General features: G+C 40.8%; 1 protein-coding gene across 1 annotated transcript; it reads right to left on the reverse strand.

The window, feature by feature from the left end:
• Positions 1-239: 239 nt before the first annotated feature.
• CIMIP1 (ciliary microtubule inner protein 1) lies at positions 240-8,540 on the reverse strand. The gene is made up of 4 exons (XM_077832497.1): positions 8,479-8,540; positions 6,667-6,748; positions 4,577-4,675; positions 240-395 (listed from the first exon to the last, which is right to left on the reverse strand). Exons 1-4 carry the CDS (start codon positions 8,538-8,540, stop codon positions 240-242), a joined length of 399 nt encoding a protein of 132 aa, XP_077688623.1.
• Between the last annotated feature and the right edge of the window lie 2,782 nt (positions 8,541-11,322).

Genomic DNA, 11,322 nt, shown 5'->3' on the forward strand with positions numbered 1-11,322 from the left:
TTCATGGAAAAACATTCCAAAATGTGCACTAACAGTATGTATACTGTAGACTTCAATAAAACAGTAACAACTGACATGCTACATTTCTCACATACACCTCTTACCTAATATATTGCTGACACTATGCACAAACATTTACTCTCTAATATCAATTTATGCAAATCTGACATTTGTTCTACTGAATATTAACTTAGATTAAGAAAAAATGGCTCAATATGCCTATTCGTTATTTCTTAATGTCAATCAGAGGGTTCATCAGGCCACTTCAGATCCTTGTGAAAGGCACCTTTGCAGCTACTGATCTGATAATAACGTTCAAGTTCCAGTCCTGGCACAGATGATCTCCAGCCAATAAATCCTTGAGTTGTTTTAGGGATTGGAGGAGACGGGTAGACCTGAAATAAGAGTAAGTAAATAGAATTAAGTATATTTCTTGTTCATTTCTATTGTACTGCCATGCAACATGCTCTTTTGTATTCTAGTGTTGATGGAATGGACAATTTCTTTTCAACTGGCTCTTTTTTTAAAATGAAAATTGATGAATGCTAATATTACTTCAAAGTTTAAATGAATTCTCTCTTTAAAGTGGTGCCAAGTATATGCTGTGCCATCCTGCATAGTGCTGAATAACCTTCAACTTTTATTGAAGTCAATGGAAGTTGATGGAGCTATGGACCTTCAAGAGTTGACTAGCACCCTCCCGGATTAAGCCCATAATACAGATGTCATAATTAAAAACCATCTAGAATATTTTGGGGGCCCATTCTACAAGCTATGTTGGAAATATTTTTAATAGCAATGGAAAAGATTAAGAGGTTTTGGTTAAGCAATTGGTTTTGTTTGACCAACAGGCTTAAAAATTATTGCAATGCTTAAATCAGTGTGTATCGAAGAAAATAAGTTAGTTCCAAAGGTAATAAACAAGAGGTAATCAGAAGTTAAAAGGAAAGCATTCCATTTGCCATCCAATCCTCAATTTTTATCAACATACATCTGATTTTTCAAGTTTTCTCTACTGTTGAAAGGCAACTTAAGCAAAAAGAAGAGTATGAAAATGAGCTTTAACTTCATTTGGCAGGAAAGAATTAAGTGTTTAATATATTTTAGATTATAGCTTCTCATCATTACCTTTGTTTAATAAAGTAGTAGAGCCTTTGTTTGGTTTTCACTGTTAGAATCAAAATTTAAGCTGATGCTTTAATTGTTTCCCAACTATCAAATATTAAAATAATCTCTGGGTAGGTAACATTTCTAAACAAGGGAAGCAGACATTTTGGTACCAAATTGGATGTAAAATAGCTAAGAAATAATAGTTCTGAGGCCAAATACTGAAGATATTACTGACCAAGCTGGCTCTTGCATCAAGAACTACTTATCCTTTAAAGTCTGTTTCTAGCATAAAAGATGGTTATGCATCAAGATAATCAGTAAGAAGGAAACAAAACAAAAGCCAGCATTCTCTGATCACTGACTGCACTGCTTACTTTGGCTGAATCATCCCACAAAGGCACATTAGAAGTGCTCTCTGTTGTATCACTTTAACATCTGGGGACTTACTCAGTAGAGAAACACACAGTGAGAGAACAATGTTTCAGTTTATTCCTTTGCCAGAGTTGTTTTGCTTTGTTCCTTGGCCAAAACTGAAAAATGTTTTTGATATTGAGGTGGAGCATTTCCTTTGAAGAGATGATTTTCTATTGCCATAAATGCCACCCACTGAGCAGGATAATGGAGAAAACTATGCTCCACCTCTATTCTGCAGGAAAGAGAAGGGGACGAGAAGGCCAGGAGATTACATATCTAACCCAGCCAAAGGAACAGACATGTTATTACTGTGCATTGCCATGAGAGAGAGCAAATGTGATAATTTCAAGTCACAGATTTAAAAAAACATTAATATGGATCTTCATGTAAAAGGATGAACTGCAGCATAGATTCAACAAAAAGAAAAAGAGGACTTATGGCACCTCAGAGACTAACAAATTTATTTGAGCATAAGCTTTCGTGAGCTACAGCTCACTTCATCGGATGCATTCAGTGGAAAATACAGTGGGGAGATTTATATACACAGAGAACGTGAAACAATACGTGTTACCATACACACTGTAACCAGAGTGATCACTTAAGGTGAGTTATTACCATCAGGAGAGCGGTGGGGCAGGAGGGGGGGGACCTTTTGTAGTGATAATCAAGGTGGGCCATTTCCAGCAGTTGACAAGAGCCTCTGAGGAACAGTGGGGGGTGGGGTGGGGGGGGGAATAAACATGGGGAAATAGTTTTACTACACTCATTCTTGCTCTCCTTGGCTAGTTCATATGTCAGAGGTCAAATCTGAAGCTCTGGCCTCTGTTTCTGAGCACACACCACTGGCTACTCATGCTAATCTTGCAGCTGAGTGCCCAACTGCTGAATTTGTAGTACACACTTTGCATGCACAAGACGGGTGCATGTGCAATTGTGCCCACAAATTCCGGGTAGGTCCACACTGCAGCTAAGAAGTGTAATTCACAGCTCAGGCAGCTGCGTCTGCACTGGCTCTGCTTGAGCTAGCATGCTAAAAGGAGCAGTATGGTCACAGTGGCATGGTGGCAGCTCAGGCTAGCTGCCTGGGTATAACCCCGCCCAAGATCCTAGGTATGTACTCAGACAGCTCGCCCAAGCCGCCAATCATGCTGCTATGGCCCCAGTTATTTTTTGTGCACTAGCTCAAGCAGAGCCTGTGAGAATGTGTCTACCTGAGCTTCACACCTTCTAGCTGCTGTGTAGACATAGGTAAGCTTGGCTCTGACTTGAATATTTGGTCTTACAACACTGTTTAAGAATGTGAAGCATTAACAGCAGAAAGGGTGGCACTTTTTCAATTCTAACATTCTGCACTAACTTTTTCTTTAATTTTCAGTTATTTTGATTTTGGTAACAGCTTTGTTGCTTATTATTTTTGTAAATCCTTTAAAAAGATTTTTTTCCACCAGAAGGCGGGGTTTCTAATGGTACTTTCTTCCATAATATGGTATGCATCTTAATAGAGATGTTGTCTCTTGGACTAACCTCCCCTCCCATTGGCAATTGCATGACCCCCAGCTCACCTCCTGTTTCTGACTGTGTATCCTGCTCATTGGCAATTGCTTAATTGCTTACATGGCAGAGAAATATTAAGAAATTGAATGTATTGTTGGCTGTCTTTAATCTGAGCCAGCAGCAGGAAAGAAGAACAGCCAACACCATATCACAAGTCAGCTCTCAGCAGACTACCGGTGATCAGTGGATCTACTGCTATAAGGAAAAGGTTACAATAACCACTCCAAAGGAGGAAGAAGAATTCACTTCCTAGTTACAGACATTGATGCAATGTTACAGCAGATTCTGTAATAGTACTGATAGACATACAGGTGTTCATAGCCCTTTATAGATATACGAAACAGGAGCGCTTTCCCAAGGAAATGATGATATAAGGCCCTGACTTTGAGAAATCTGCCCATACGATCTTTTACTCAGGCACAGTTCTGGTCAGTTCAGTGGGGTGAAGTAAGTTTCTGTGGGGGTGGATGTCTTTGTAGGATTCGGGCTTATGGGGCTTTCAATCCTAATTCACACAAGTAGTCCCTTTGAAGCCTTGTGGGTCTCCGTAAATCCAACTATCTATTAACCTAGCAGCTCCCAAATGTCTTCTGTTGCTGCCCCCTTGAAAAGGATGGATCGGAGTCTTCTCACATCACTGGTTGGCACTGTTGCCGCCATTTTTATTCTGCCCATTTTCCCTTCTGTTCTTTTCTGCCTTTTAATCTTTCCCTTCTCACATGCTTTTATTTTTGCTTTGTTTTGTGGCTACTTGCTGCTCTTTTGGCTACTAAGCAGAAGATTGCATGAGTGGGGACATCCACTTGAAGTACAAACACTGTAAAATTATGAATTAAACAATGTGCCAGGTTCCACTGTCAGAAACAGGTGTGTGTACAACTCCCACTGGCATTCAGGAATATGAGTATCAATGACAAGCTATAAAACCAAATTGCTGAATCATCTGTTAGAAGATAGCCTAGTAGGAGTAGCAAGAAAATCTAATTTGTGCCACTAAGAGGGCTTAAAATAAATAAAATCCAGAAAAAAATGATTTATTTAAATAAAGACAGAGCAAGGATTCGTTTTTACAACGTTGTTGAAGTTGAAAAATGGCTCTTAAAAATGGGTTATGATAAATCTTGAAATCATTGTGAGATGGAGGTAGAGGGGAGCTTCCACTGAGCTCCTTATAAATGCTACCCTCCTCCCCCACCACATTAGAAGACTGGTCTGATACTATATAAACCTTATGTTACACAGGAGGTTAAAGAGGAGGTGCTTTACCATAATAGTTGATTGTTGTACAGTGAAACACATAGTAACAACCACATCAAAAGAGAAAATTCCCTGGCTTAAGCAAACCCTTTAAAGTATCCTCGAGGTTTCCAATACAATTTACTCTGACCTTTAGTGGAAGACCCACCTCTACTAGGTAACTGACTTTTAGCACTTGGGTGGCTGCTTAGGACAGATTTAACCTACTGGTATATTGCCGTTTTTAAATCTATTGCCTAACCTTAATATATTTTTCCACTGGTGTCACAGGTCGGATTTGTAAATGTTCTGGAAGCTCTATCTTAGGCTTAGTGGGTTCTTTCTTTTCGTCTTTTATCAACTAAAAATAGAATACCAACATTAATCAAAATTAACACTTCAGGCTAAGAAATGTGTTGTCATAGCATTTTAAGATCAGATATCTATACCATTCCCATCACTACAGTATCTGTGCACTGTGTTCCTGGCACCCAATACAGGACTATTTATTATACAGCCTTGGAAGCTGTTCTAATGCACTTTTCAGTTTCAGAAAGAGTTTTAATTCTGAATTTAAGACAGGCTGAATCTTGCCGAGCACCCTCAACTCTTACTTACTTCACTGAATTGAAGAAACCTGCAAATTTGTTTTGTGTGACAACAAACTAAAAATACATAATAAAAGTGCCAAATATATTTGTAATATACAATGTATAGTAATATATGGCATTAAACATATTGGTTAAAGCTTACATTGTGCTTTTCATCTTTACATCTCCAAGTGCTGTACAAAGGTGGACAAGCATAATTTACCCTGTTTGTAAAGAAGGGATACTGAAGCCCAGAGGGCCAGACTTTCAAAGGTACACAGGCACCTAAAGATGTAGATGGCATCTATCCTTCTTAGGCACCTATCCTTCTTAGGCACTTTTGAAAGTCCCATTAGGCACCTATATGCATCTCCAAGAGTCTAAGTACCTTTGAAAAGCTGGCCCAGAGAGATTAAGAGTCTTGTCCAAAGTCACACAAATCAGTGGCAGAGTTAGGGTGACCAGATGTCCTGATTTTATAGGGATAGTCCCGATTTTGGGGTCTTTTTCTTATATAGTCTCCTATTATCCCCCACCCCCGTCTCGATTTTTCACACTTGCTGTCTGGTCAGCCTACGCAGAGTTGGGAACAGAATCCACATGCCCTGCCATCCAATCCATGCTCTAACCATTGGATCATAATATATAAACTTGCAAAGCTGCAAGCCCTTTGTTATTGCTGTTTGTGTTCACATTTGTTACAATTTGTTTTAGGTGCACTTAATCATTCTTTCAAGTCATTCAGTACAGGAAAAATTATGCAGAAACTAGTCTCACAGAGAAGATCGTGTCAGATAATCAATTAAGTGACTCACATTTTACTGAATTTAATATGCATCCTGTAATGTTTAAATATACAGGCCATGAACCTGTTCCCATTTAAACCAGTGGGAGGTTTGCCATTAAATTCAGTGGCAACATTAACCCTATTTCAGTAGAGATCATTTTAGCACATTGTAAAATTCCTTACTGAAAATTAAATTAGCTAAATCCTGGCCCTCCTTCCATTTTAAAAGCACGTCAAGAGGAACATTAGAATATGTGCAACACACAAAGTACAACTTCTCATATTTTATTCTGAAAGAAACTAGAACTATCACCTTAAAAGAACCTCATTTGTTAGTACTCCTACAAACAGGGCTCCAAGTTATCAGTGCTTATCTACACTTATATGCTCCATTCATGTTGTCTGCAAAAGATGAAGATTCTTTGGAGAAATACATTTTGCTTGTATGGCAGGGTGCCTTAATCAGTTCCTGCCATTCCAGCCCCAATTAGGGGGATTGGATTGGGGTTGGGTAGATAGCCTGATGCTTGCTTGGTAACGGACCACAGCTCCCTGCCTTGTTAGCAGGAGCTATAAGGCTGGGAGGAAGTGAGAGCAAAAGAGGGGGGGTGGAGGTCAGGAGAGGAAGGTCCGGGTCCAGGTCCGGGTCCGGGTCTGTTGTTGTTGGCGGCGGCGGCGGCAGTGGCCAGGTCTGTGGTAGGCTAAACTGTTGTAAAAAGCTTGTATATAGTTGGGAACTGGTGGTGGGGACTTGATCACAAATAAAGAGCACGGGGGTTGCACCAGCCTGAAGAGTCTCTGAGAAGAGGGGGAGAAGGGCCGAACTGGAGATGCACAGTGTGCAACCTGTTACAGCTTGGCTTTCAATAATAATGATTCTAAACTGAGACATCTTAACTGAAAGTCATACCTAACTATTCTGGGTATGCTATTCAAGTAAATTTCGTACACAGGCTACATCAAATTTAGTTTTACCTCCTCAAAAGGTGTTGTTAAAAATCCCCATTTGATGGACCATTTCTTTGCAGCTTCAAACTCAGTTTCAACATGGTATTTCCTGAAGCAGACAGAAATTATGTTTAAAAAGACTTTCCTAGCTATCATCAAAATAAAAAAATCTAAAGTCACAAAACACAATTTACAATAATGAGAAATGTAAGTTGTGAAATTGTAGTCCCCCAACTTAAACCAAAAGTATCTGTATTAAGAATTTAAGGCTAAAGAAGTCTGAGCCAAAGATCTTCTTATCAGGGAAAAATAAGACTGAATATGTCCCCTGCTAAATTAGATTCATATTTAGAATTCATCATCAGATGAAGTCTCAGAAACATAATCATTTGGGAATCCTGACTCAATAATACTGGCAGGTTTTGGTACAGTAGTGGCCATTAAGCCATGAAAAAAAGATTGTATGAACCTGTCAATGAGAACAGACCTGATTTCATATTTTGTATGTCTCGATTAACCAAAGATACCTGTTAAAAGTGAACTACAGTAAAACTAATTTAATAAATGCACACCAAAATAACTATGACTATAGCTTAGACTTTAAGCAAAAACTCTTTTCCATTAAGAATTACTGGAGAATTTACAAAAGTGTTGATTTATTCTATTCACTGAGTGATAGTTTTTAAAGGTCCTCAACAATCAAACAACTTGATGAAACAAAAAGGTCTTACTTATAAAGGAACTTGTTATTGTATAACTCTGCTCAGAATTGCATTTATAACACTTCTTGTTGATCATTCATCTGTTTTTTTCTTACCTTAAGAAAAAGGACTTTGCTTGCTATTTTTCCCAGTTACTATTGGTACCTGCCACTCTACATCACACAGATATATAAGTATATATGAGAAAAATGGGTGTAACAAGAATCATACCAATGACCGTGGAGTGCTGAGCGTATTGATGAATGAAACACATATGTAGCCCACCTCACATTCATGTCTCATCTGCTTAGCTTTTCTGTTCAGAAGTATACTTGCTAGGGTTTTTTAAAATTAAAACAGGTATTTAATTTCATAGAGACATGAAAGCTTTTCAAGAGTTTTACATGGTATAACACTTATCAGGCAAAATCTGTCACATATATTCAGAGATGAGGGCAAACAGAGAAGGATGGGAATATTAACAAAGGCAGTGCAATATGTAATAGGCAATTTAGATAAATAAGAATTTATCAGGAAACCAGAGAGCTGGGGGAGGTCAGTGGAATCAGTGATGGGAGGAAATGAGGATTGGGAGAGGGAAGGTCATTAGGATAAGGTCCTGGGAATTGGCATGAGAGGGGGCAAGCTGTGCAATGTGTTTGAGGCTGCAGGAGGGGAGGAGTGGGTACCTGAACTGTGTCTGCAGGATTGGGCCAGGAGCCATGTGGGATGGGGTGAGCCATGTGGTAGGGTGTGTGTGCGTTGGGGTGGGGTTCTTCTGGGGGGAGGGGGTTGTGTCTAGTATTGAGGCTGGTATAGAGGCCACAGGGTGAGAGGAGAAGTTTAGGGGCTGGGGTTTTGGAGTTGGATAGAGGAGGTTGGAGGAGGAGACCCCAGTGGAGGGAGGAGACTGGGGTAGAGACCCAGGAGAGGGAGTCAAAGCAAGGGGTTGGGGGAGGAAATTTGGGTGGTGACCTGGGGTGCGGGGAGTTGGAGCGAGGGATTAGGGGGAGGATTTTTGGGTAGCGACCCGAGGAGGGGTGCAAGCCAGAGTGAGGGGGATGGAGGGGGGGGGAAGGAGATTCAGTGGTGACTCAGAGGGGGCACGTCAGAGCGAGAGGAGTGGGGGAGGCCTTACCAGATATTATCCTGAGCCACAAAGTTGAATTGCTGAGCGGGGTTGGTGCTTTTCTGTGCCATGGTTCCCCCTTGCCCCCACTAGTGCCCCCCCAGTGGCTGGGCTGAGCCCTCCGGCGGCTCCGGTACAGTCTGATGCCTGGGACTGAGCCAGCCTGGCCCTGCCCTTTGCCACCTCAGGTGTTGCTAGGAGACGGCGGTGTGTTCAGGCTCCAAGGAGGAGTGAATAAGGCCTGGCACCCGGTTCCCAGGCTACCACTGCCTCTCCCTATAACAAGCACCCTAGAGCCTGCTGCTCGAATCTCCCCTTTCCCCAGGGCCCCAACGCATAGCCCTGATCCTCAATACATCTCAGCATCTTCCCTCCCCCTGCAGCACCCAACCTGCTCAGCCCTAACCCAGCTCCTCTCCTCACCCCCCATAGCATCCTGATCACGCCCAAATCCAGCTCAGCATCTTCCCTCCTCAACACACAGTGCCCCATCCCCAGTCCCCACGCAACAGCCCTCCAAGCCCAGAGGCTGCTGATAGAGAACAGCATTTCCAAAACCTCAGGTCTCAACCCAGGAGTCACTGAGAGCTATAACCCCCACAAAAAGCTACCCCAAACCCACACACCACTGCAACCCATAGCCTCAAAGCCAGAAAGCCTGCAGTCCTCACAGAAAACCACTCTAAAGTCAGGCTTCCTATTCCAAAAACCATTGAGAGCCACCACCCCTTCCATGCCCCCAAACCACTGATAGGGCTCAGCGCCCTCCCAAAAGAAGCCTGAACCCCCAACCAGTAATCACTGTTAGTCATGACCCTTCAAGGCCCACATTACCACTCTAAACCCCCAAATCATTCTTAGCACATGCCAGCCTTCCCTTTTAATTTCCCCAAAATATTGACTATCCTCTCTATCTCCCTCCTTTATCTATTTCAAAGGGAACAAAAATGTATGGCCATGCTTTTTTATTTATTATTTATATTGCAGTGGGATCTAGGAACTCCTGTCATGGACAAAGATCCCATTGTGCTAGGTGCTGTGCAAACATAGAACCAAAAGGTGAGCCCTGCCTCAAAGAATTTACAATCCAGCTAATGCAATCCATTGCCCCTGTAGTGTATATATCTTTCCACTGTTGGCAGGTACACCACCGCCACCAACCTCCTCAAAACATGGTGACCTCTGACACAGGTCTGCAAAACAATGCAATTAAGAAACATCAGGATTACTACTACTTAATTGTGGTGCTTTCTGAACGGCAATATAAATAGGTGTCCTCCAGGATCCAGCTAGTTTTTAGAAGCCTTTGGTGTGCAAATGTCCTGCATGCAACTATTAGATTTGCTAGTTATTTTCATGTGACAAATGGAATTTGATGCATCAGTCCACTGTCAAGGTGTAATCTGATAGGGTGTTTTCCCAAGTTCAATGGCCTGATTATTTATTCTGATGATCTTTCTTGCTGTTATTCTTCCCTCTCCCTGCTCCCCAACACTCTTATTAACAGACTTGTAATTTGGAGTGTTCGCTATTTTACAGATGGTGTTTTTCTTCTCAACCCACCCAAGCCCTAAAATGTGCTCGTCTTTGTGAAGAGTGGCAAAAACAAAAATGAGGGACAAAGCAAAAATAACAGAAGAGGAACCTTAAAGGTGTGTGTGTGTGGGGGGGAGACAATGGGGCTTTTTTGCTTCTTTATGATGTGTGAAGAAGTCCAGTAAGGATTGGTTTTGATTTTGAAGGTTTCCCCACCATTCCTTGTTTACATTAGAAAGTCTACCATGGAAACCTTAATGATTAGAGAGTTAAGTACCAAGGAAGTGAAATCAAATCATCTGAGGGGGAAAGGGGTTTAATTCAGACAATTTACACCTCTGTTTTTCACTTATTTTGTTAATCACTATTTAATGAAAACACCTGAGAGAAAAACTCACTTTTTTTTTAAAGGATCCAGTAACAAAGGCCCTTGAGATAAAGGCTAAAAAACTCTGTCTCCATTACCCAGTCATCCAATGAGTTCTTCAGCAAAAGAACAGGGAAGAGCATATTTGGTGATGATATTTCTAAGGTTTAAAAAAAAAAAGGCAAAAAAAAGAAACTTTAAAAAATAAGTAGCTATGAACACCAGCTTTCTGGCTTCCTGTAGAAGAAGCAGGGGGGGAACCCCCCCGCCTTTTTTTTTTCTTTGCAGCTCACCATTACAATGTTGCACAGTAAGAAATTCTTTTATGTATAAAAAGTTTACTACAGCCCTTCTTTCATGATTTGTTATACAAAATAATAGACAGTGAAATAGCACCATGTTTTTGTAGGGTGGAGATAGGTCCAGAAACCAGGTACATTAAAAAACATGGTTACAACTATAAAGAAGAAATAACTAAATGGTATGTAAAGTAGCAAATTACAGGCTGAGAATGAATTTCTGCAGTCGCTATTAGAATAAGGTTGTTGCAAATAATATGTAAACATATCTTTTTTTTTTAAGATGGATTCTGCTTGGATTTAGTTCTTGGTTTTGCTGGGCCTGTGTACAGCGATCCTGTCTAGTGCAGGAGTTCTCAAACTGGTCTTTGAAGCTGCTTTTTTTTTTTTTTTTTTTTTAACTGCGAGTGGCATCTCTGTCTGCACTGGTAGAAATATATGGAGTGGTTGCCTCACAGATGCTGGAATCTGCCATCGTGGCGCAGTTTGCAAGATCAGTGCATTCGTTTATATGAAAGGTTGCCGTCTGTTAGTTGTAGCCAGCTTTCCAGAGGATATTTTAAATTAATGAAACTAATAATAAGTAAATACTTTTCCTGAACCCTTCTTATATTTGTCCAATGTTTTATATTCAACCATTATCAAGTTTGC

Source organism: Eretmochelys imbricata, chromosome 13 (assembly GCF_965152235.1).
Source record: "Eretmochelys imbricata isolate rEreImb1 chromosome 13, rEreImb1.hap1, whole genome shotgun sequence".
In the NCBI taxonomy this organism is placed as follows: Eukaryota; Metazoa; Chordata; order Testudines; family Cheloniidae; genus Eretmochelys; species Eretmochelys imbricata.

Coding starts and splice junctions, on each gene's coding strand:
- CIMIP1 (XM_077832497.1), bottom strand. CDS start 8,540: ATGGCACAGAAAAGCACCAACCCCGCTCAGCAATTCAACTTTGTGGCT. Junction 6,749..8,478: donor GTGGCTCAGGATAATATCTG/GTAAGGCCTCCC, acceptor TGTCTGCTTCAG/GAAATACCATGTTGAAACTG. Junction 396..4,576: donor CAGTGGAAAAATATATTAAG/GTTAGGCAATAG, acceptor CTCTTATTTCAG/GTCTACCCGTCTCCTCCAAT.